The sequence below is a fragment of the Mus caroli genome, chromosome 4 (genome assembly GCF_900094665.2).
Source record: "Mus caroli chromosome 4, CAROLI_EIJ_v1.1, whole genome shotgun sequence".
In the NCBI taxonomy this organism is placed as follows: Eukaryota; Metazoa; Chordata; class Mammalia; order Rodentia; family Muridae; genus Mus; species Mus caroli.
In genome coordinates this window covers 11,623,373-11,650,114 of record NC_034573.1, presented here as the reverse complement: position 1 = coordinate 11,650,114, position 26,742 = coordinate 11,623,373, and the positions used below count along the sequence as shown (strand labels likewise).

Below are 26,742 nucleotides of genomic sequence, written 5' to 3'. Positions count from 1 at the left end.
TTTTATTCTTTTTTTCTGTTCTTTTCCCAAGAAAAGGATGTGTTGCCTTACTACAGTATAAGAATTTTGATAGTGTTCAGGAATCTGACTCCATTATGATAATTCTGATACTAGAAATATGACTGCTGTTGCTCTAGGCCTTTTGAGAAATGCTACCACCAGTGTATGGTGGCACACATCTCTAATCCTGTCACTAAGGTAGCTAAGGCAGAAGGATCAAGAGTTCAAGGCCAGTATATGCTATGTGGTTAGACCCTGTTTCAAAAATGAATAGGTGAATACCCCCCAAATCCATAAAAATAACATCAGAAACCTATGACTATTATAGGATTTGTTCTACTACTATTAGTAAGAATGCCAAAGTTGGTACTGTTTTGGCTGAATAGACATTTTTAATGTCTATTTTGTTGAATAGACATTTTTTCTACAGATAAAATTTAACACATCTTTGTCTTATTTCTTTTCAGACCTTGCATAAAATTGTTGCCAAATCACTTGAGGAAAAGGAAATCTCTAAATATTTGGATCTTCTAGGACTTATTGTTGGCTAATCTTGAAAACTGCTCATAAGTCATTCACTGAGCAAAATTTTTATTACAGTCCTTCGGCTATAATGATTCAAGATATCTACTTTTCTACCCTAATTGATAACAGATTACATGACAATTAACACCTTGGGGTAGAAACAAATATGAGGGAATAATGTAATTTCCTTTATTCTTGGTAGTTAAATTCAGTCTAAACTCACTGCTTCCAAATACATGCCCAAGTAAAGCCAGTGTATCACTTCTTCCCATCCTGGGATATAGTGGGTTTCTGTTGTTACTTATTTGTTTGTTTTTGTGTGTGAAAAATTTCTTTTGTATTCATTCTTGAGGGAAAGAGTCCATACCTGGTTTTGTTGTTATTTTTATGAACAACAATTAAAAAAAAAGTGCTTAAATTCAACCTGACCCAAACCTGCGTTAGGTGATAATTATAATTTCATAGACTTTGTCATTGTGTCTTGCTTCACAATAAAGAATCCAGGCAATTAATTAGATTTTTGTCATCAATAACCAGCAGAGGACACACTAGCTAAAGGATACATGAAACAGAGTTACATGTGGGTCAGTGAAGGTTTTAGAATATCATTTGCTAATAAGATAAATGATTACACTAGTATTTCTCTTCTGTTACTATCTTCAACTCGTCTGGAATTCTCCAGATAGAAATAGAACTATTTTGAATGCTGATCTCAATATGAAACATAGAATCCACAGAATACACAAGTTTTGATGAAATAACATTCAATAATCAGGTTGCTGTGAATCTTACATTAAAATTCAATTACATATTAAAAAATAGAGTAGTTATAGCTAGAAAAAAATATTTTCAGAGGCAGCAGATACCCTTGGTGGAAATGAACAGTTCTACATAGAAAATCCAGGAAGTATGCAAACTAGACACCAGAATACTCAGTACATTGAATTTAATCAGAGAGCACACAGAGAATATGACATAAAACAGCAGTTTACTAGAATAATTGTCATCTGGAACACATGAAAATAATTTAGAAAATGGGCTATGGTCATACTCTCTGGCAGAAGACTTCTTGGAAATATAGGCATAGAGTCAGACATAGTTATGTGTCATCTGGCTACCTCCTCTTACCACTAAGCCAGCTTGAGTCAATAGTGTGGTCTATATTTAAGCGGTAGACATGTCACTGATCAGTAAACTCAATCTCTAGGGAGATCACTTCAGAATAAAGCCATAATTAACTGTTGATATTTGGTGCTTCAGAGGCAGAAGCCCATCCCTTCCGCTAGATAGAAGCAGCACAGAGGGTGCTTTGGGTGACAGTCCTATGATGGTCTAAAATAAAAACAGTTGGCTTGTCATGAGTTATTCTTTTACTCAATGACAGATATTCATCTACACATCTGACGCTAGAAGTTTTGAGATGTAGATTTTCGGGGAAATCCATGTGTTCGTCTGTATTTATGAAAGCAAAACCATGGTAGATTCATTTTTCAAAATTGATTGTACTGACTGGCCTAAGCATGGACGTTCTTCTTTTCATTTATATGCTTACAAAAACTGTACATTACAAACAGTGTAGAAACAAGCAGAAAAGAATGTGCCACACATCCTGAATAGTTCTCTATATGCAGTAGAATTTACAGATATAAAAGAAAATACAGCCTACTTCTTTATAGCGCACAGTTATGGTTTTAGATACAATGTATCACTAGCAAGTGGTTGTGGTCACCAACTCTAGTTGTCTCCAGCAGAAAGAATAAGAGCAAGATCTGTTCGGTACAGCTTCCCTCCATCCGACAAGGCCATTATGTTCTTCTTGTATGTAGTAATATTGTTAATATCCAATTCCTGTATAGGACATAGATAGCATTGTAATCCAATTAAAGACGGATGTTAATTAACCACTGGCCAGTGATAAAACTTGAGAAACTGCTTGTTACACCAGTCCATTAAGAAGAGATCTTTTATAAATGTGAATAGTCACCAGGTTGTTTTTAATTCAAATCTGATTGTCACAGTTTACTGATTTGTGCTAGACTCAATTTGAATTAAGAATTAAAATCCACTCCTGTCTTCTGCAAATTATTTCAGTATATTTCCACAACAGATGTGTGGTTGTTTCTGAGCAGTTCCCTAAAGTCTGTGTAGGAAATAACTGACATGACTACTAAATTACCTGTTTGTTCTTCTCACACAGATCTTTCAGCAAAGCATCCAGCTCATTTTCATCTATGTATCCGTTGCCATCCTGGGGTAAAAGAAATAAAACAGTATATATTAGAAGTAACTAGAGCCCTCAGAAAAAAAATCCCCATTGGTGGGTACCCTAACTCTCAGTGTTGGGGTAGAACCCTTAACAGTTCCAAAATAGCTAAGTTTACATTTGTGAAATGGATTGAAAATTTCAAAGCATGCTCACATTTAATATTTCTTTTTATGTTTGAAGTATCTTCCATTGGAATAAGTAAATAAGTAAGACTAAATATATTCCTATGACAAAGGAGAACATTTTAGCTTGGGGATGCTGTGGTTGGCTTAATGTCACACCAGTGGGCAACAGTTATATAGAGTCTAGTTCCAGGAATAGAGAAATTAGAGGCCAAAACCATGAACTAACAAACTCACACCCAATCTATTCTCATACATGAAATTATAATTTTTTTAAAAAAATGTGAGACACTTCTGTGAAATGTCTCCTCTAGCTTAATTTTCATTGAACTTTGTCTTGGAATATCATTGTTTTCTATTTACAACTAATATTGTGGCACAGGGGGTTTAGGTTTCAGGTCCTCACAGTGACATGGCTCATGCTAGTGTAACATGTGATGTGAGATATACTATACAAGTTTTCAGTTGAATGAATGATGTGGTTGTGTAATTTCAGCTACCCATGCTTTTTAAAAATTGTGAACATTTAGTTTGTGGCTCTTGTTTTCTTTGGTGAGTGGTTTCCATGTTTTCCAGAGGGTAAAATTGTAGACAAAAAATGGAGAAGGAAGTAATAATGTGATTTTTAAATATAGAACATTCTGAAGATAAAACCTGTTGGCATTAAGTAAATTTAGTAACGTCATAAAATATAAAAATCTATAACTAAAAGTCAGTTCTGTTTTAGAACAGATATTAAAGTCATTCTTGGAATAGTACTAAAAATAGAATAAACTTCTTAAGAGTAAACTTAGCGATGAAAGTAAAACACATGTATGCTGACAATTGTAAAGCTCTGGTGAAAGATATCGGACATAAGCCAACAGATTATTAAGTTTATGGACTGGAAGACTTAATCTTGTTAAAGTGTTCATACCATTTAATTCTAAAGATCAGCATAATCCGTTTCTAAACTCCAATAGTATTTTAAGAAGAAATATAAAAGATACAACTAAAATCATACATAATCACAAAGACCCAAAGCTGAAATAGTTTAGAGAAAAAAAAAAGGATGAAAATGTCAGTGTCAGTCTGATAAGATAGCTCTGGAACTAAGACATGCTGTGGCATGCTTCCCTGCAAAACAACAAACAAACAAACAAACAAACAAATGTGAAAAAGCAACAGAAGTTTCTGATTTCAAAATGTAGTACTCGGTTACAGTAACTAAAACGGTATGGTATTTACTTAGAGACTGATTGAATAGAGATGAATAGAGGCGAATAGAGACAAAAGAGATGAATCGAATAGAATAGAATAGAATAGAATAGAATATTTCTTTTGGAATTTGTCCACAGGCATAGAATCAACTGATCTTTCTCTAGGAGGCTGAATATAGGGACAAGATATTCTCTTTAGCAAAAAGTATGAGGAAAACTGTATCCACATGCCAAAGTGGAAAAAAAACCTGAACCCCTGTTTTTTATCTGGGCAAAATTAATATAATGCAAATATTTAAATTATGAAGATATAAAACTCCTAGAGCCAAGTGTGGTGATACACATCTTTAATCTTAGCTCTTGGGAAGCATAAGAAATGGGTCTGTGAGTTCAAGGCCAGCCTGGTTAATATAGTGAGTGTCAGGCCAGCCATCATGGGACCTTGTGTCAAAACCAAAGCCCAAACCAGACAACATACCCATATAAAATAGGTAGAAAGTTCATGATATTGGTCTTAACAGTGAGCTTGTGGGTTATGAGCACAGAGCACAAACTACAGGAAGACAGTGAAGCTAAGCATAGATATTACAAAGAACCATCTAGGGGAAAGGCAGCCTGCAGAGAGGAGAAGGCATTGGCAGACCATTCAGGTAAGGCACTGATTCCTTACCTAAAGGAATGTAATATTGAAAGATGTAAGGCATATCTGTCTTTCATCAGCATAAAACTATTTTGACTTAAAAGTGGGCTAAAATGTGAATAGATACTTCTCCAAGAAAAGATATAAATGGCTAATCAGTTAATGAAAAGGTGATCAGGGTTAGTATTCATCATAGAAATGCAAATGAAAACAAAGGAGGTATCATTTCACAGCTGCAAGAATGACCATTACCATACAAGCAAAGGAAGAAAGTGTTGGTGAGGGTGTGAAGAAACTGGGAACACATGCACACTGTTAACAGAAAATCAAAATGGTACAGCAGTGTTGACACACCAACAAATTAAAAATACAACTAACATATGTTACAAAATATCACAGTTCTGCTGTTTTATCCAAAAGGTCAGAATCTCTTAGTGGTATTAACATTCCATTTTCATGCAGCATTTTCACAATAGTTAAGATGTGGAAACAGCCTAATGAAATTATACATATAAAGAGATCATAAATCCATATACCGCACTTTATTATTTTGTGTTTAAAAAGGACACTCTGTAGCGTATTATAAGATAGGTGAACCATGAGAACATACAAGGACAAATAAGCTTATCAGAGGAGGGTGGTTATACAATATTTCTAAAATAAAGAAACTCTTGGTAGCAGCAGACTAGTGGGTGTCAGGGAAGGGGAAGCAGAAAAAAGGGGAAGCCAGCAACGAGTGTCCAGTCTCAAATATGCAAGATGAGTGAGCTCCAAAGAACTGCCATACAGCCTTGCATATATATATATATATATATATATATATATATATATATATATATAATACATGTCACACTTACACTTAAAGTCACAAGAGGATAGATTTCATGTTAAGTATTGTTCTCATAAGTTCTTTTTAAAGAAAAAAGGGAAGAAAACATTTTTACCTGATCATATAACTCAAAAGCCTTATTGAACTCTTTCCCACACATTTTGATTCCCTAGGAGTCAGAAGAGAAGTTCAGTCAAAAAGTGATAATGTATTTCAGCTTGTTTCTCTTGACAAATATCCTACCATTTGAGATTTTAGGGGAGATACTGTAGAGAAAAACCAACTACCTGGAATTTAAGAAGGAAATTTTCCTGCACTGGTAGTAACCTTTTGAGAGAGAGAAAAAATATGTTAATAGGTTGAAATTTTAGATGAAATTCTGTTTATTCTAATAACATTTGTGCAGTTCTGAAACTTACCTGGCCATCTCTGTCAGTTCCAGCTTTCCGTCATTATTTGAATCAAATAGTTTCAGCTGAAAGGCATTGTTATTGGTTGGAACACTGAGTTATAAATTATTGAATAAAGGAGACAAACGTTCAAAAATCAAACATCTTGAGTGCTTGCAATGTAAGCTCTTTAATACTGAACTACATTTCCAGCCTTTTTTTTTATTATTATTTTAAAGCACAAAATTAAAAAAAAAAGCAGTAAGTGGATAACAAGACTAAGTTATTTTGAACAATCTCAAATTATTTAGTTTCCACTGGGTACTAGAAACTTAACAATATTTCCTAACTCACTATTGTACTTAAATATTACATACTGAGATACACTCAGACATATTTGGGAAACATTCACATTTTTAGAAAACAGTAAATATTGCCATAATGAAGGTAATGCTAATGCTAGATGTGCCAAATGTAGCATCTTAAAATATTTTTGAGAAAAAGGCCATGTTAAAGACAGTGCATAGAGGTTTGAGAGTCCTTTCTAAAGAAAAAAGAAAAGCTTGAGATGGTTTAAAAATTCTTTTTTGGAAGTACATCTTTTTTTCAGTGTTCTGTACTGACACGGCATTTTACAAATTCATTGACCATAAATTCTAATATTGTTATACTGTCTACCAAGACAACTAGATCACTGAGTTTAGTGCCCATAGGGAAATGTTTCCTCACCTATATATTTAAATTTTAATTAGTTCTTGATTAATTGCTTCCTGGGTTGGAACTGGTTTACGACATTTAATCAGATCTACTGGGGCAGACCAACAGGGGGAAGCTCCCATCTGAGTCATTTATGAAAGGCAGCTTCAGATTCCTACCTGTAAAGGCGACTTTACTTTAAATAGAATCCCTTAAGATTGAGACAAATGAGAAAATTGATAAATGTAGGTTATTGTCCATTCCCCACAGAGAGGACCAAAGACAGCTTAGGTCTTGCCTTCATGATGCAGCAAGACTGTCTGCCACCTGTTTGATGCTGCAGGAGCAGACAGAACTGTACTGAGGAATTAAAACACTGAAAATACGCCTCAGCAGCACCGACAAGAACAGAAACCTCTACAAGATTGTTCCTTGGGATATCCCAAATCTAATGTAGCACAGAAGTAATGGTTTATGGTTTATTTACTTAACCCATGGGGTAAGACATAGTAACTTTCAGTATGTAGAGAAAATATAAGCATACATATTATTTGGAACTGCTAATCCTATAATGAGTTAAGATGAGTAAATCCCCTACTTGAGACAAGTAACCTCATAAATGTTTATGTTTCTCTAGAATATTATTAATTTATTTGCACTAGGCACCTTTGTTTAAAGAAGTTTTGTGGCTATATCATTCAACTTCTATAATAAATACTGTTTATATAATTACCAAAACATCAAGTTTAAGGTGTGTTTGAATATGCTCATTCATAGCATGGATAAAATATTTTAAAATAATAAAAATCAAATGAAAATAAAGCCATTTTAAGTAATTTAATGAATAAAGTAATCAGCCATTCTTAAACTCTCAAAAAGTCTATTGTTTTCTAAACTGTGACAATGATAAGTTCAGAGTTACTTTGACCAAAGGGTGATGTCACTTATGTGCTTTGTATAAATATGACATGCATAAGCCATACAATGTAGTAATACAATTACTCTGGCTTTTAAAGAAAAGCCATCTTTTGAAAGATAAATGTGACATGGCTTCATCAGAAATGCTCATTTGTGGTTATGTGATGTGCAATCTGTGGGTTATTTATTCCATCCTAGGTATTCTTGAGAGTTGGCAAAGCCACAGACAATATGCTTAATGAGTTCTTGCCTACATCTTTTCTAGTTTAGTCTTACCATGAGATCTGTGTACTCTGCTAGTTTTGTATCATCCACAGTCTTGTTTGCTTTCTCTAGTAGGTCCTTTAGAAAGTTCTGTTGAAAAAAAGAGCACTCAGAAAACTTCACTGATAACATGTAGTGTACAACAAAGTATACTTGGATGAAGTCAAAGAAAACCTCTGTGGTAGTGTTAGGCGAGGAGATGACTCTGGAAGTCAGGTGGTCCCTGTGGCCTCCCAAAATGAACCGACCTGTGACAGGCACAACATCTGCCTCCTACTGAGACCCAGTGTGTCACAGTCAGAGCTATGTTGTACTTTTATGATTGTAATTAAAGAAGAGTGTGCACTATGTAATGTAAAAGGATCAGAATTAAAACTTGAAACATCACCACAATGGATGCTTCTCTTCACCTGTATTCACGTGATCTTCCTGATAGAAGGATAAGGTACATGTCTATACCTCTCTAACCTATGGGAAAAATGTTCAGCAAGGTGGATGGAAATATGGCTCTAACTTAAATGCATTTCCTGCCATACCCCGGGACACATTTGCCTATAAGTCTGTAGGGAGTGTGAAGCCCATTCCCCAGATGGCCTGGTGGTTAGGTTTTAGGCATCATGGGGTGCAGAGTCTTTGTTCCAGTGCTTCCACTGACTATACAAAGTACAACAGTTGGTAACATCGAATTCTTGAAGGACATATGAATCATATTAAAACAGAGATTAATGTGGGAAGGGTGCAAATGACTATTAAGAGTGGGAACTTGGGAGCAAGTTTAATTTTTGTCTCACAGAGATAAAAATTATAAAAGTTTTCCAAGGGCTTGCTATACAAATTTCAGTGTGAATTCTGAGGTATGTAATAGCCTTTCATTTCCTGAATGGATATTCACTTGCCATTCTTTCTTTTCCTCAGAAAACGAATTAATGCAGCTATGGAAACTGAGCTGACTGTGCCCCGAAAGTCCTGGAGGGCTGTATTTCTTTGGCATCTTTATACGTGCTCCAGCTCCTTCCTTAAAGAGAGCAAGCGCTTTACTTTTTTTGAGGGAGGGCTGCTTCTGGTTTGATGCCTTTATTATCCCTTCGAACACTCTGCGTCAGATTCACAGTGAAATCCGTGGAAAATTCAAAGTTATCTGGTGGGGGTGAGATTTATTTTTGAGCTTTCTGAGGCTTTTTTGTCAGAGATTAATTGGGTTAAATAAAAAGCCTCATCAGACAGTGAAATGGTGGTCACAAAAATAGCCTTGGAGAAACCTTGGGACACTAGGATTCAAAGTCATATCTGAGAGCAAGTGATGTTTTACTCTATTATGGATCTTAAAATTAGCTTTCTTTCCTTAAAATTAGCTTTCTTGAATTATCCATTAAAAAAGAATGCCAATGTATCTTAAAAATTCTCCAGGGAGGAGGACTTCTATTTAGAATTTCCTTTCTCAGGATAAAATTTAGAACAAAGAATGAGACTCTGAGAATATTTTGAGGTCAGCATTGAAGTGAGCTAAAGTTTTCATTACGTACTGTGATGGTTTAGTCTAAAAGAATAAAACCGCAATAGCTTCCCTGGTAGCTTGTGGACTTTAGCTACAGAGTAGTGTTTTTAAAAGACATTTAACTTTATGTTAAAGGTGTTACCACTTTAAAGAGGCTTCAGTTGAGTTTGTTATAGCAATTTTACAGTTGTTCAAATGAGCCAGTCCAATCTCTAAAATTCTATCCTTCTTAAATCATGTTGGTGTTTGATTAGGAAAACGATGTACCCAATTCCCCTACATATCAGATCAGAAGCAGCTCACAGTGGCTGAAGCTTGAGGCACACAGTGCTGTAGAAAAAACACGTTTACTGATGTTAGCAGACACTCTAGGACCAAGCCTAGGTTCCCTTCCTAGGCAGCTATGTCATTTTGAAAAGTTCCCCAGCCATTCTGAACTTCCATCTCTCCATACACTGGGAGAGGTGGGAACCACCTGGCAAATTTCCTGAAGAATAAAAACTGAGGTTCAGTAAGATTCAGTACTGTACCTGTAACATAGAAGGTACATGCATCCAACAATATTAACTTGCTTCCCTTTTAGAAATTAAAAAAAAAAAACTGTGTGTTCATGTGTCACTTTGACTGCGCACAGGTGTGTGGCACACACGTGCAGACCAGAGGATAATTCTCCTTCCACCATTTTGGGCTCAGGAGATCAACGTCAAGTTGTCAGACTTGCCAGTTCCTTAACCCCGTGAGCCATCTTGCTAGCCCTTGCTACCACTAATCACTCCATATTCGACACTAGAAGAAATAGTGCCTTTCTGACTAAGAAGTTTTCCAGTTGGCGGGAGGAAATGAGGTGGAAAATTTGCTCCTATCTGACTTGAGTGTAAAATACTTTGTTATGCTTTCCATTTCCTAGAACAATGCAGTATCTTACTTGGACTCCATAGCATACCTGATACCATGGCATCGCTACCCCTGCTTTGAAGATGGGGAACGGTAGAATCACACGGAGACTTGTCCTGAGGTTACATTTAATTCAGATCGCTTTTCCTTATATCTTTCTCCCACGTGTCTCCTCATCACTCAGAAATTCTATCATGTGATGTATGAGCTGATAGCTTTATTTTTCAAAATTTTAGTTTTCCACAGTTTATATAATTTATATTGTTGATAGGCAGCAGGTTATATGCTGTATCTGAGGCCTTTGATGCAGATGGGTCTGGGATTAAACATTATAGCCCGGTGTCTCCTTTCTGTGTGGTCTTCAGTAGGTTTCTCAACATTTTACAGGCCTTTTGTTATTGGGCCGATGCTTATCTCACACAATATATGTAATGATGAAATAAATATGCATAAGGTACAACACGGGTCTCTGTCATTTGTCTCTCTAGGCGTTCAATTTATAAAATAAAGTTTCAAATTTCAACAGAGAGAGGTAGTGTACTTAGCTAGCACAGTTAGCTACTTATTTCTATCTATCTGTCTCTGTATGTATGACAATCACCCATCTATCTTATGTAACAATGTAGGTACAGCACAGAAAATGCTAATCTCTCACACAGATGAACAGAATCTCAAGAAGCGCTTGAAGTCTGTCTTTCGATCTGCTGTTTCATTAATGATGCAAAGAGTGGGTGCAAATGTGCCGCTGCTCAACGGAAGTTTCTTTTGTAGGAGGTTTTTTTTTTTTTTTTTTTTTTTTTTTTTTTTTTTTTTTTTTTTTTTTAAAGATGTGAATCCCTTAGCAGTTCCTGATTGCATCTGGACAGAGCACACTGAGCCTCAGCTTTCACTCGCTCACCTTAAGTTCCTCGGTTTCGATGAAGCCGCTGTGGTCAGTATCATATTTTCTCCAAGTCTGTAAGAAGTTTGGAGGTGGAAACCAGATTTCAATAAATCAACAAAACCCAACAATTTCCCAACTCCCAGCATCTTTCTTACAGGGAGGAGGATTATTTTACCTTCATGAATTCCTCGCAGGACTTCAGTTGCTGGCATCGAAAGAGCAGCAAGAAATTCTCTTCTGTGGGTAAGACATGAGCCAACTGGAAAAGATGGAAAAACAGACATGAGGGGCACCTGCTGCTTCAGTTTCGCTTCAGCACAGTCTGTGAGCAACTCTATTGGCTGGCAAAGTCGGAGCATATAAATATCAGCCATCTAGGAGATGAGAAGACACAGTTCACTTTCCCTGTCTGGTACTTTGCTTCTGCAAAATTCTGAGGTGCACTTCAGTATCTATGCCCCTGAGAACCTGTAGGCCTAGCAGAAGAGCTGGCTCTAGTGGACTCCATTTGAACTGCTGCACATCCATGCAGATGCATGCTGCATAACCTCTAAGCCACCAATCAGGTCTCGGTCCTTTTGGGGTGCACAGGATGGAACACAGCATGGCTATAAATTTCATGTGAAATGAGAAATTGTGAAAAATGTGCATAAAGGTAAAGGAAAGGAAGAATAATTCTATACATGTCTAATTCTGGAGAGAAACACAATGGAGAGGGGCCAAAGACAACTGTAAAACAGTAGAAGGAGGTAGAAAGGCACATCACCAGAAAGAGGGGGAACTGGACAGTGACAGGGAATACTCTTATATTTGATCTCTGCTTGAATCCAGGGCTCAGGTTAATTTTTGATCTTCAGTGCATGATTCTGTGACATTCTACCTTAGATCTCATTCCCTAATCTCAACACCTCTTCCACTGTTTCTCCTTCTTTCTCTCCCTTCTCTGCCCTTCCCACCCCCCTTCTCTCTTGAGAAGTAAGGAGCTGCAGATCCCATTTTAAGACTAATATAATCTATTGCATGTGGAGAAGGAGGGAGCTGGATTGATGGCCCCATTGCTGATGTGACTTCTATTTCTGGCTCTGCTGCTAATGAGCTGTGGTCCCAGCAACTTCCCTAGCTGCATTGGCCCTCAGTACCTTCATCACTAGAAGAAGAAGGTGAAGGAGAAATGAATGTCTCAGGCTCAAAATATGTGCTGTTGGAATTACTGACCCTTTACCATTAAAGAATGAAGCCTCACATACAACATTTGACTGATTTTCAGCAGTGGTTGAATTCTCTGAAATACAGGCATGACTCATTAGCCTTGGCGCTTACACTTTAAATATCTAGATCAGAGCTACTTAAATTTCTCCCCCTCATAGCCTCTTTTCTCCTGAGCGTGTTTTAACTGACCTCAGGCAGGTATAATATAAATATATAAACAAAACAGTTAGTGATAATAAACCATAACAAGTTAGTTTAAAATCATTCTTTTTATATAATTTTACCATTTTGTTTTGTTTTTTTGTGACAGGGTTTCTCTGTGTAGCCCTGGCTGTCCTGGAACTCGCTCTGTAGACCAGGCTAGCCTCGAACCCAGAAATCGGCCTGCCTCTGCCTCCCAAGTGCTGGGATTAAAGGCATGCGCCACCACTGCAGGCTAAATCTCGGCTGGATGTTTGATACTGCAGAATGTAGAACATCTTCAATCTTTTAGAACTGATCTATCTGTAGCAATTCCTTAAAGTACAATAAAATTGTCAGTGCTGTGAACAGTATTTCATATAAGTATATAGTATAAAATGACACAACCATGTTTTTGTCACAGAAATTGTTGAAAACTCTATCCTAATCCCAAGTCAGAATTCATTCAACAAATTTTGTAAAACTCAATCCAATGCTTCTAACAGACCATTTTAAAAACCAAACATTGTAAAACAATACACAGATACACTAATTTGATAAAGAGACTGAAATTCCCCATGTACCACAGTGATAGCTGGGGTGTTTCTGGCAGTGATGTTGACATTGCATGGGATGATGTATGTGCAGTATCAGGTGAACATGTGTGATTTTTCTTTTATTGGATATTTCTTTATTTATATTTCAAATGTTATCCCCTTCCAGGTCTCCCCTCCAGAAACCCCCCATCACACCCGTCCCCCTGCCTCTATGATGGTGCTTCCCTACCCACTCACCTACTCCTGCCTTCCTGCCCTGGCATTCTCCTACACTAGAGCATCAAACCCACCTCAGGCCAAAGGGCCTCAGCACCTAGGATACAGTAATGCTGTGCATGGCAAGTGTACCAGGAACACCCTGGATTCATTACACTTTTAATTTTGAATTAATTCTTGTGTGTGTGTGTGTGTGTATTCAGAAAACTTTTACTTTGCCAAATTGTTTGTAATCCTGTATGGGTCATTATCCACAGTTTATGAAGCTGGGGTTAAAATTAATATTAAGGTCCTAAGATGTCCTAAGTGGCTGGAGAGATGGCTCAGTGGTTAAGAGCACTGACTGCTCTTCCAGAGGTCCTGAGTTCAATTCCCAGCAACCACATGGTGACTCATGACCATCTGTAATGGTGTCCAAAAATGTCCTAAGTGTTCAGCTAAATAATGGGCAAGATCATCATGACCATTTAAAAATTTTTCTAACCTTCTAGGTCCATTAAGGTTTGAAGTTTAATGTAAAATGTCATTTCACCTTATAGACATAGTATTGTATATTATGTTCTTTAAATTATCTTGCTTTTTGATCTTTGAAAAATGGCTGAAATCTCAATTGTATTCATAGCCTTTATATATAAAACAAAACAAATAAATCTTGGAGAATATCTTAACTAGAAGCAAAAGCTGGGTAGATGATAACTAGTATATATATATATATATATATGTAGTATATGTAGGTGATAACATGTCTACAAGAAGAAAATAGGGCTTTAGGATTTGCCAGTAATTTTAGAAATTAAATCAGGTTTTGGTCCTCAAATATATTTATATCACTGTAGTGTGAGATTATATATAATATACCTAGTAATATACAATATAATATATATATTTCAGGTATCTCATTACAACATTCAGGTCTTGTCTGTATAGTTGATTACTTTGCCCATAAAGTTCTGCCCTTTAGAAATAACACAGTTCAATATAATTTAAAGCCCAGCATTTGAGTTGAGATACAAATTGAATGATCTGATGATGTCTGGTGATTTGCAGACTCTGAAACTCAGCTATATCTTATGACTGTTAATAAATTAAGTCCTCAACACACTTCTTGTTTACAGTACTAGGTTGAGTTGGTTGCTCCTTCACTCTTGGAATGAGAACGAGCATTTGTTGGTGATTGCTACCAGTGGGTATGATAAACTGTGCTTCTTCCCACTCAGGAAATCTAGAACTCATCATCCTCCTTATGAGTTTCTCTTTCCTCTGCACCTGTATGTGGGCCACTAGTAGAAAGTGCCTATACATGATTTTTATTATTAAAGAAGCATGAGTTAGGCCCAGAAAACAGGTCTCCACTGAAGCTAAGGGGGGAGAGAAGAGAGGGGGAGAACTATAGGCATAGAGCAGGTCTTTAAAGAGAGGAGAAATGACCACACGCCTAAAGCCTAGTGTAGAATACTGAAAGCATTCTGTAGAATGCTTCTTTTAGAACTTCAAATGATGTGAGGAGGGTGAAAAGATTTACCCAGGAGATGGGTGAGAACAAAGGAATAACAAAATAGAAATCTTAGGTCTTAAAGAATGAGGAAATAGGTCAGTGATGAGATGAGTTGACCAACAGAACTTGGTAAGTGTACATGTTAGGAGGTTTTGTGTAATGCTGGAAGTCTGTTCACACTATGTCACAGCTATGATTAACATATGCACTCATTTAGGAAACTGGAAATAACCAATCCAACTCCACTTACTAGTATATAACTTTTAAACTTTTGAGGGATTCTTTCCCAGGTCATTTCAAGAACTCAGAAAGTGTTTCTTGTCTGCATTCTATGTCCATCTAGAGTCAACAGAGCCCGGCATATCAGGTGCCAAGGATATATGCTTGTGATTTTCGTGATGATTTTTTTTTAAATTAGAATTACTTCAGAGACGTGATATAGAGTCAACATCCTTTTCTAATATAATTTTCTATAATGCTTGAATTTCATCGAATATATGTTGTCTTAACCTAAAAAAAAATAGTGATTCCTCTTGAAAAGTATAGTTCTGAAAAATCTTCCAATGATTAAAACATTGAAATACAAATGAAATATTGAATACAATAGTAATGATTAGATATAAGGTTATGGAAATTTACCCATCTTTGTTTTATAAACTTCATGTAACTCACTTAAAGATCAGAGAGTTCTAGAATGTCACATATAAAGAGTCATAGTCCTTCTCCTTGTCCTTCTCCATCTCTTCCTTTTTCTCCTTTTCTTTTCCTCCTCCATTTCCCCCTCTCCTCCTCCTTCTACTCCTTTTTGGTTTTTCTAGACAACATTTCTTTGTGTAGCCCTGGTTGCCCTTGAACTTAGAGATCCGCTTGCCTCAGCCTGCAGAGTGCTGGCATTAAAGATGTGCACCACCATACCTGCTGTTCTTGATGGTTAGTATAGATTTATATTTCTTTGTGTAAGCTGTTTTAATCTTAATTATAAAAATACTGAATGCATCTATATACAAACAATTTTAAGATCTCATTAAACTGTTAATGTTACTTATAGTACTATCCTTTTTATATAAAAAGGTATTTTATTCATATAACATATCATTGTAAGACAAAATAGCCACTTACAAAGCAATGCATATGTTTGGATAATATGTGCCTGGAGTGAATAGAAAGACTTCCTTTCAAGATAAATTCTACAATGTGGCTGTCCTGTGTTTTCTGTTGCCCCCTTTGTCAATGCATTCAAATCATTATTCAAATTTCAGTCAGGAGTATGGAGATTCTCCAAGTATAGCAGCTAAGACACTGTCTAGGATATGTCAAAGGACTCTCACAGAATCCTAGGTAGGACCGCTTTATTCTCAAATTTCCTAAGACACTATGTCCACAGAAGTTTCCAGTCCTGGTAGGGTTTTAAGACTCTTGGTCATTTGTTTGTTACTGGGCTACCTCCTCTCCCTCTTATGGACTCCCCAGTGTTTAATGTGAGTTGCAGAAAAAAGTAGAGCGCATCACAGGAATGAACAGAAAGTAAGACAGATGTCTGCAGGTGCAGGTGGAATTTCTTAAGTCATTGCTTATAGAATTGGTTGCTTGGCACTGAAAGTGGCAAAGAAATGTTTTTCTAGTTGCCTGTCCTTGAAGATACCACCTTCATTTTACTGATGCAATGGATGCTGTTAACTTTGAGAGTCAGCTGTAAACGCCAACAGTTAGGATTAAAGATGTGCGCTGTTCTTTATGGATAGAATATTTAGTATATATATGGATAGTATGGACAGTATATAGATGTATATTTTTTGTGTGTGCAGTTTTATCTTAATTATAAAAATATTGACTATATATGCAAAACATTCTTTTAAAATCTCATTAAACTTTTAACATTAGTCACCATCGTACTATCTTAATTTAAAAAACAAATGAATTTTATGTATTTGTTTAAAAAAAAAAACAAATGAAATTGCTTATGTCTGCTGGAAGTAAAGTTCCCTTGGACTTAACTCATATTGTTACTGAGCTGTGGATAGGGGCTGGTGTGGATATAGGGAAATGCTGCCCTGAGTTGTTGCTGGTCCCAGAAGTATTACTGTGCACTCTGCTGTCCCACTGTGGAAGTGACTGATCTGAAGACATCTCCAGGTCCAAGAAGGCTGTATCTCATGGTTAACCCATGCAGGAGTATAAAAATCCTACCCTCTTACTCAAAATTTAGAAGATCTCTGAGGGGACACCCCCACTTCAGAGCTCACTACAGAGGAAGTTTGCATTAGAGCTTTGTTTGTGGGGACCCTGTCTCCTCAGTATCCAGGTATTTTCTCTCCCAGGTACTTCCTAGCAATTCTTTTTGTAGTGATTCCACTCAGGTCTGCTTCCAGGGAGCTCAGCCCTAGCAAGATTTTGCATGCTTTTCCATCGCCCTTCATTCCCTAGCATAATATGGAGCTTTTGCATTATGCTTTAGAGAAGGTTGGAATCCTAGCCATGCCTTGTTTGGCTGCTAAACTCTAGGTCACGATGTTGGATACTGGTGATTGATTCATAGTCCCCCACCTCCCATGGTAAGAATCTTACAGGAAGACAGATGATTAAAAAAATCCCTTTACATAAAAATTTATAAGCAAGACATAGGGACAAAAATAAAGCAAGATACCACATGTCAGAAGAGAATCCATGCTGGCAACTTTATAGAGAGACAAATAGCTGAGACAGTCACATCAACGTGCAAAAGAGCAAAATTCATCACATTTGAAGGCAACTCTGGGACATATCACTTCTCCTGAGCACGTTAGACAAGGATTCATTTTTGCATTTGAAGAACCAAGGAGGGTTTTTCCCACCAATGAGAAATAAATCCAGGGAATGGGGAAGGTAAATAATCATGAACTTAAAAAATATTTAAATTTAATAACCCAAATTTAATAAATTATGTGAGAAGGAGAAAGAAGTTTTGACATTTAGGACAGTTGAGTAGACTTTGCAGTAGCATATTTCTGTATTTAGTAACCATGCCAACTGTGCATCTAGGTTTTTACAATATTCTGTATGACCTGAATTATCTCGTTTGGCACATGCTCATAATAGACATATGAAGTTAGTGCACAGTCATGTTTGCCCGTAGTCCAGGAAACAGATGTTCTGAGACTATTTATATAACTTGTAGTTTGAGGCAGTTTTTAAGTCAGATACTCTATCATTTTTTGATTTTGAGACATTTATCCCCCTTATATTCAAAAAGTGTTTCTAGTACATCATTTGAAAAAGTTTATCCAGAACAAAATTTCAAACCCAATTTTATCATTAATCAATTTCCACCATTGTAAAGTAGATATGTAGTCTGGCAAGAAAAATAACTTTCATCTTCAGTAAGTGTACAAGCTTAAATCCCACCTTGGAAGAGAAGAAGAAATGGCTGGAGGAGTTTCTGCTTCTCTTCAATGGTTGTTACAGTTTTTAGGTTAAAATAGCTTTTAGATCTATTTTTTTCAGTGTACGCACTGACCTGGACAGATAGAAACACTAAGCCTAGAGAGGTTGATAGGCTCCTACACATTGCCCAAGGGAACAGAGGGAGCACTTAAAGATTTGACATCAAGCAAAAGGAAATATCTGTGTGTACTTCATGTGAGACCTAGAGAAAAAATTCCATGACCTGCTAAATGATTCAGTTTTCCTACTTAATTATTTTAATGGACCTTTTAAACATCAGAACTATATTAGTCTGAATAAATTTAGAACATGTCTAACTGCAATTGTATTTGTTAAATTATCTCAGATTTTCAATGCTTGTTTTATGAACTTATATTAACAATTTTATTACTGAACCCCTTCATGTGAATTTTAAAATCTACCAAAGTCATTAAATTGCCAAATTCAGAATATTAGACACACCAACATTCTTTCTTTTTAATATGTTTAGGTAAAATGCATTCTGTGGAAAGTGTCAGCCTATGTATCAGGTCAGAACGTTGAAAGTTAGGTAACATTTTTGTTTTAAATTTAATTGGGTTGTGCTCTCTGGGAAGCAGAATACTGCATGTATGTTAATTTACTTTGATTAGACTTCAGTGAGTTCTGGAGTTAGATTAAGTGAGCATTATATACAAGCTAGTTGAACACGTTTCTTCTCAGAACACTAAGGCATAGTGCACTTGCTAGGAGGAAGGGGACTGTAATAGACTTGGGAAACATGGGGTTTTGTGTTCTCTTATAGCTAGATAGACTTTTTATATTGGAGTGCCTCGTTATACACAGGACATCTTAGCAAGTAATATCACATATCAAATTGGACACCGTGTGATGCCAGAGGATGAACTGAGAGTCTGCACATTCCTCAGCATCTCCCTGTTTTCTCTATGTTTCCGGTAACATTTTATTCTTGTTTTCCGTGGATGCATCAGGATTTATCTTCTCTCAGCTCTTACTTAGCTACTATGAACATATGTTATGAACTACTGTGGCTGTCTTTTTCCTGCTCTCCCATTTAAAAATTCTCTTTAGATAATCTCATTCAGCTGCTTCTCCAAATCTTAGCTAATAACTGTTATGAGGGCTCACAAGGTACAGTGCACAGTGTCATTAAGCTGTGCTGTTTGGCAGGTTTGCTATTCTCTCTCTCTTTCTTACCCATCTTCTTTTACCTCCATTTCTTTTCCTCGACTCAAAAACCTTTTGCCTTCCCTCTAATACTTATTATCTTAAACATGTGGAGACTGTGTTTCACCATATTTTAAGACAATGCATTTTGCTATGTGCCAGCTTCTCATTGATATTAAAGTTCAAATGATAAATCTGAAGTGGCTGGACTCTAACTTGCAGAGTATAACCTGGATTCACTCATTTTATCTAATTAAATTCAACATCTTGTGAATAAGCTGCATGCTTTTACTACATAACCTCATACCACCAAATGACACAATAAATAATTGAGTACACTAGACTCCGTCAGGGTGAAATTGCTAAATACAAGATGATAATCTTCCTTCACCTAGAATTATAAAGTGGTCCAAACTCTGAAAGTGCCAATTTAGAAAATCATGTGTTATAGATTTTCAAACTAGTTTTGAGTAATTATTTATCTCCTCTCACGTATGTTAAGAAACATAATTTTATTATTCTTGTCTTGATTAGATGGCCTCAATATCAGCTCTAAGTTCAATAACTATTACCTATTTATACAGTAATGAGTTGCACACAGGCAAAAGGGGAAAGTGTATGCTCCAGGGAGAAATTTTAATTACAAAGATAATAATAGTCTGTCCTTTCTTCACTCTATTTGTAGAAGGTGTTTAAAAATATGTGTATTTCACACTGGCACCACAAGTGTCCTAATAAGATAAATTATTTGAAAACCAGGTTAATTCTTTGACTCAAAAGTAAATTATAACTAATATTTTGAAGCCCACAGCACTTCACAACTGAAGAGGCTGAGAATGTTTTATGAACACAATTATGATTTCTCATATTTCAAAATGTGATCTTATTCATTTTTATAGATAAAGCTTTCTATCCTGTTTTTCAAAAACAGGTGGCAGAGCTAAACACAGCTAAGACATCACTGGTAGGAGTAAGGAAAGACACATCTATTTTACAAGTTAAGAATAGAGAAGGATGTGTAATTGATTTCCTTTCCTTGATGCCCTATAGACATAATGTCTTTAAAAGGAAAAGTCATTGTCAAAAGGCAAAATTTGACATGCACAGTTTTAACCTCTAGATATTCAAATGTGAGCCTACATACTAGACTGTGAAGTGTTCACCCACTGTAGGAAAGTTCTTGTGTCTTTGTAGGGCCATCTATCAAACTGAAATAGAATTTTAGAAATCAGCCAGGATGCAACCTTTTACCATGACAACTTCATAGGGCTGAGAATATTTGATTTGAAAAGATCACATAGAAGTTTACATTGTTAAGTGTTGGACCCTGAACTGGGGGGAGTGTGGAGGACACAATGAGCATATGCTCACCTAGAAGGGGGGACTTGCTTGGTCGACTATGTCAGCAAGCAGGAATGTGTGAGAGATTTAGTGTTGCTCTTCTAAGTCTGCATACTAGGGTCCAGACTACATTAAACACTTTAGTCTCTTTTTAAGCTGCCACCATTTTTAATTTGATGTGTGGGAAGACAAGATGCTATATCACATTGAATGACCTCCGTGGATGAGTTATGTTTGCCTTAAGATGACGTGGTAAATGTTAAAGTTGATGTTCACTCATTCAGACAAATACATAGGTTTCTTACCTCTACAATTCCTATTTTTCCATCATCTCTCTGTCCATATTGATCCACAAAGGATTTCATTTCCGGTGATAGCTCCTAAAATTATAAAAACAAATTAGGTAGGAATTTTGTTTAAAAAAGTTCTTATAATGATGTTAATAAATTACTGCAAAGAAAAATAAAGTGTGAAACAGAATAGCTGTTAATATACTTGAAAAATGTTTGCTTTTTGGAAGGTTATTTTATTATGCCATACAGCCTTGTTTGCTAACATCTCCTTATGTTAACATAGTGTCTTATCTATGGGAGAAAGAGTAGGTATTTGGCTCCAACAAGCAAAATATGCATATGTGAAAGAGCCATCCAGTTTGCAAACAATGAGCTCTTCTGGCTTGAAACAAGTGTGTGTTCATTAAATAAAATTAGGGAATTAAATATTGGGAGGAAAGTGTGAGGGGAAGAATGACTGGGCAAATATGTGTTTTCACTAGGAACATATGAAAACATCACCAAGCTTCCTTCGCTTCCATTTTCCTCAAGATCTTATTTTCCCATGTATTATTATTATTTTTTTTGTATAATAAATAGTGCTTTGGCACGACTAAGTAAATGCTATCTTCTCCTTTGGCTTTCTCATCTTCAATGTGGTTATTCTGGTTTATAATATCTTTACATATCAACATATTAGAGAGTTATGAACTGTGAGCTCTATTAAGTGGGTTTCAAACAAAGCCCACTTAAAATATCTCCGTTACATGAACTGGTCTATTTAAAATAGGTCAGTTCTTACTAATACCCTATTCTACCTCCTTACGAAAGCAACTTAATGTCTCAATTTTCACCTTAATGAACAAGATGGCAGTGCCAACCATACAAGTATACTGTAGGGGTAGATAGCTGGTCTCATAAAATGTAAGGGCCAACTGAAGCTCCAAAGCCTTAATGCCAGCATTTACCCATTTCAAGCCATTGTAAATGTGTAGTAGAACTAACGTAGAAAGCAGCAATAAACTAATTACACGTTAGTCCTAAGAGAACCCTTCTACTATAGGTGATTTTCAATGTGCATTTATTAAATTTTGGTTCAGAAACAATTATAAGGAAATGAAAGTGTATGGCTCAACAATGTAAGCCTGGGATGATCAGTTCCAGACCCTTCACACACAGTTGTAAGTGAACCAAGAACAAAGTCTTTATTTTTAAATATTAAAATTATGGAATTCTACTAGCTCAAGTAGCAGACTTGATACTTACCTTGGGAAGTTTCTGGGTAGCAACTGTGTTGCAATCTATGTTTTAAATAGTGAGGATCATGTCATCATCACCATCATCATCAATTGCAGACTTAATATAGGTGAGCGTAAATGTAATGTCACATTGTTTACTGCAGAAGGGTAAAGAACACTGGACTATCATATTCACTTGATGTAAATGAAAAAATTCACATTATTAATGTGATGAGTCAAATCAATGTTTCTTTCTGTCTTTTTAAGTCAGGAAATGAGAAGAAGTCTGGTTTATCAGGTCAGCATGTGTGTTTTTTATAGTGAAGAAACACATAAAAGATTTATGGCAATAGATTACTAATTTAAATGAAAGTGCCTAAGATATATGAATTCTTTCTCTAGATCTTAATTTGGATTTCTAGTTAGCAAACCAAAGCCTATTATGTAATTCAGAAAAAATACTCAGGTATCAAGGTACAAAGCCATTTGTATGAAAGATTAATATTATCAAATTATAATCTAATTAGGCCTCCTTATGGACTAAAATTAGGTTCTAGGGAGCAGAGAAAAGAAATAAGTTCTAAACTGTATAACTTCCACCTGAACGTTTTTAAATAAAAAAGGAAATTATTAAAATGAGAAGAAAAACAAATTTCATGAATATTTTTATTTATAGAATAGAACTAAATTTCAATATAAAGTTGTTTCTGGAAGATTAAAATATGATTCTGTAGCTTTTAGAAGCACCATCCAAGACTGTAATTATAATTTATATGGAAAATAAGACTTTCCATATACATTTAATGTATTTTAAGTGAGGAAGAAAATGGCTTCTGTCTTATCAGCTAAAGATCCATAGAACCAAAGTGATATTATTACAGAAATGTATTTGCATGCTAATGCATAAGGGGAAAAGAGGGCAAAGAACATAGAAGACATTTTTATTTGATCTTATTCTATTACACTTTAGATTACCTGATATGAAATCTGAGTAAAACAATCCCCAGAGCATGATCTGGTTTAAAGTCAGTTTGGCATGATTTTAGCAATTTGATAGTCTGTGTGTAATACATCAGAGTGCATTTCCATCAGTATGGAGATTCTTTTTGCTGTTGTATAGGGATTCCTACTCTATAAATCTCACCATGTACAGAACAACAGCAAAAGTCCCCCAAAGAAACAAACAAAAATCAACTCCTCAAAACCCCAAAAAACAAAACAGTCGCATTAATACTGTTTCTGTCTCTCTCTGTCTCTGTCTCTCTCTCTCATACACACACACACACACACACACACACACACTCACACACACACACACACAAACACACACACAGCACTAGAAATGGTGGCATGCTATATAATATCTAGGGATGATATGTATATTATCTTTATGTAAAAATTTCTTTGTAATTATAATCCAAAACACCAAAGGCTATTAACATTTGACTACTGCGTACCCAACCTTGCTTTCTGAAAAGCAGTCTTACGTAAATGCTATCAGACCTGTAAAATTCTCAATTTATTCTTTATACAAACATCTCTTATGTTTAAAAGTTAGTTGGGTACCTTTTATTTTTCCATTGACATCATCTTTTCCCAACAAATAGATTTGGCCCAAAGGAATTAATTCTTAAACAATAATTATAATTCATTTAACCAATGCTTATGTCAAACCATAGCTTATTTAAAAACCACCACTCGCACTTTCTTGTCAGAATCTTTTCCTTTCCACAATACATGAAATTCTTACAGTGCTTTGTTTTATTGTTTTCTTAATTTGGGGGTTTCTCTCCAACAAAGATGAAAAAAAACCATTTCTTGCTAAATTCTCACACTTATTACGAATTGGTTATCTTTTCTCAAGAATAAGGGTCAAGGCAAGCTGTAGTTTCACCCCTCCCCCACCCCGCTCCCAGCTACTCTGACTTCGCAGCAGAAATTGGTACTAGTATCTGCAGATCTGTTCCTGACCACCAAGGGGCAGGAATGTATTTCTACCCCTTCCTTATCGTCTAGAAAAGAGAAGTTAGAAATCACACAACCAACTCAGTGGTAGAGGTGGGGATCTGAGGAAGGGTCTTGCACATCGACATTTCCTTTTAAGACCTATTAAGGAAAGGAGGGTTATAGAAATATATATGACTGATTTAAGACGATAGGGATTTTCTCTTTAGACACCCCACCACCACGTCCAAACACACACACACACACACACACCACCACCACCACCACCACCACCACCACACACTTTTTCTCTTGACGCAATTTGGAAATATGTTCTCTCTCGCCTTTCTTAGTAGGTAAGCCTTTACTTTCTCCCACAAAACCTCTTTTATGAAACACAAGAATAGGTATGTGTTAGGCTTGAAGGGTCCTGCTCAAACTCAAGCCTACCAATCCAGCCTTCTTTCGCGCCTGCAGAAGCTCCTGGATCAAGTTCTGCAGCTCCTTTCCTTCCAGGTAACCACTTCCTGAAAAGACAAAGAGACACCCAGGTGTCAGATGTCTCTTTCTAAGTTTCTTCTCGGTTCTTTCCAGGACAACCGTCCTGGGAGGCTATGTACAGCCTGAGCACCGATTAATCAGCAATGGTACAGCCGCCGCAGCGTTTAGCTTCCTAGGTGTAAAACTTCAACCGCATAAAGGGCATAGGAGGGTAGCAGGGGTGCTGGGGATGGTGTTTGAAACTTTTGGGGACAGGATTTCACAATCTTTGCTTCTGTCCTACCGTTACCATTCCTAGAAAGGTGAACGCTTATAGCGCGGGGATGGCGTACACTCAGTGTAAACTTCCAGGATGATGGGTAGGCAGTCAGGGGGAGACGAGATTAGACAGGGTGATGGAAGACGGAAAAGAACAGAAAAGGATGGTTGGGATGAACAAGCACAGTCGAAGGGAAAAGCAGGGAAGGAATGGGGACGGGTCTTGCAAGGGTTAAAAAAGAAAATAATCACCGTCAGCGTCGAAATGAAGCCAGATCTCAAAAAACTGTGAGGCTGTGATCAGAGATGACTGAAGGTGGGATTCTGCCATCGTGGTGCAGCGGCTAGTTTGAGAGTGCACGGAGCGCGAACCTCAGGGCGAGAGGGCTGCGCAGGCTGAGCTGGGCGCGGCGCGGCGGGGCGCTGTCCGCGGTGCTGCTCCGTTCGGGCGTCCTCCGGAGTTCTCCGCACCCCGCACCCAGTTCTCTGTATTTATCCCGCCGGCCCCAGGCCGGGCCACGCCTCCTCCTGCCTCCTTTTCCTAGCTCCCGCCTCTTGCTCTCACCAACCTTCTTCCCCTCCCCTCCGATTTCTCTCTTCCCAGGAAATAGCTGGAGCTGGAGTTTTGGAGTCTAGGAAGCAGCAGGTGGTGGGGATCCCTTGCTCAGACTCATTTCTCCTCACATCTCCCTGTTCCAGGGAGGCTTTCACTGCTGAATGTTTGAGTAAAGCAACATACCTAGAATTGTTTGATTTTTTTTTTTTTTTTTTAGATGGAAGGGAAAGCTGACTGAAAAACCACGTTAGTGGAGATTTTGTCTACTTAGTATTTATCGAGGCAGTTGAGTATTTGAACAAAATCAGATGTCAAGTATTAGTTTAATTTGATTAATGCATACGTTGCTGTGGTTAATTGTAACAATGCTTCATATTGCGCTAATGGAGACCATCACGTGGCTGTTTAAGATGTGAGCTATCCTTAGAGACAGCAGAATGCAGGAGTCTGCTGCTCTTGCTGTTGTTACTTTTTGAGCTTGAAGCAGAATTGTTGGAATGTAGTAGAATTAACTTATAAGAATTGAAGATGTTAGGAAGGAGGTGATTTTATCGATGCCATTAGTTACTTGCATCTTACAAAGTAGAAACTGAAAGAAATATCACCAGGCGAACCACTGATTCAGTAGCAGCTCCGCTCACTGATTTTACAGCTGCGCTGCTCCTATCTCTAGGTGAGGGATTTTTTCAGAAATTGGAAATCATTAGAGGTGGGAAAAATATCCGGCTACATGTTACAATTGGTATTTTAATATGACAAATACTGTATTTAGGTTATCTTTTACGTAAGTATTTCTAAGTTATCTAATTGTCCATCTTTTGAGACCTTATGGTCTGCTGAAAATGAACCCAAGTGTCTGGTTACAGTAACAAAAACTTAAACCAGTGTGGTATAAACTTTCAAAACGAGCTCATGAAGCGACACAGGTTTCACGTGTGTCATAGAATATGGAAGTCACCACATTTGTGTTTCCTCCAATAGTGGGATTGTGAGGCAACCAATTGTCTTCTCCAGACAAGTCCTGCAGCCATAATGCTCTAAAGTTTTCATGGATGTAAGTTTTGACTTTCATCATCTTATCTGATTCTCACACAAATCTCAGACTGATATTATACACAAAGCAAGCCAAACTCTGAGAGGATAACAAGGATATTGTTTTTACTTAAAAAGATTATGTGCATGCCCAGTTGTTTATATTTTCATCCATTCAGTGAACATTTATCAACAGCTTTTGGGTCAGGTACTCTTCTAGGTCCTGCAAGTAGTGC

At 36.8% G+C, this 26,742-nt stretch overlaps 1 protein-coding gene across 1 annotated transcript; it reads right to left on the bottom strand.

Moving 5' to 3' along the window:
- Positions 1-1,454: 1,454 nt before the first annotated feature.
- Positions 1,455-25,383, bottom strand: Calb1 (calbindin 1). Its single transcript, XM_021160595.2, has 11 exons — positions 25,171-25,383; positions 24,610-24,686; positions 21,011-21,085; positions 11,296-11,379; positions 11,136-11,192; positions 7,861-7,938; positions 6,001-6,056; positions 5,869-5,908; positions 5,697-5,750; positions 2,702-2,773; positions 1,455-2,373 (listed from the first exon to the last, which is right to left on the bottom strand). Exons 1-11 carry the CDS (start codon positions 25,247-25,249, stop codon positions 2,260-2,262), a joined length of 786 nt encoding a protein of 261 aa, XP_021016254.1. The 5' UTR covers positions 25,250-25,383; the 3' UTR covers positions 1,455-2,259.
- Positions 25,384-26,742: the final 1,359 nt, after the last annotated feature.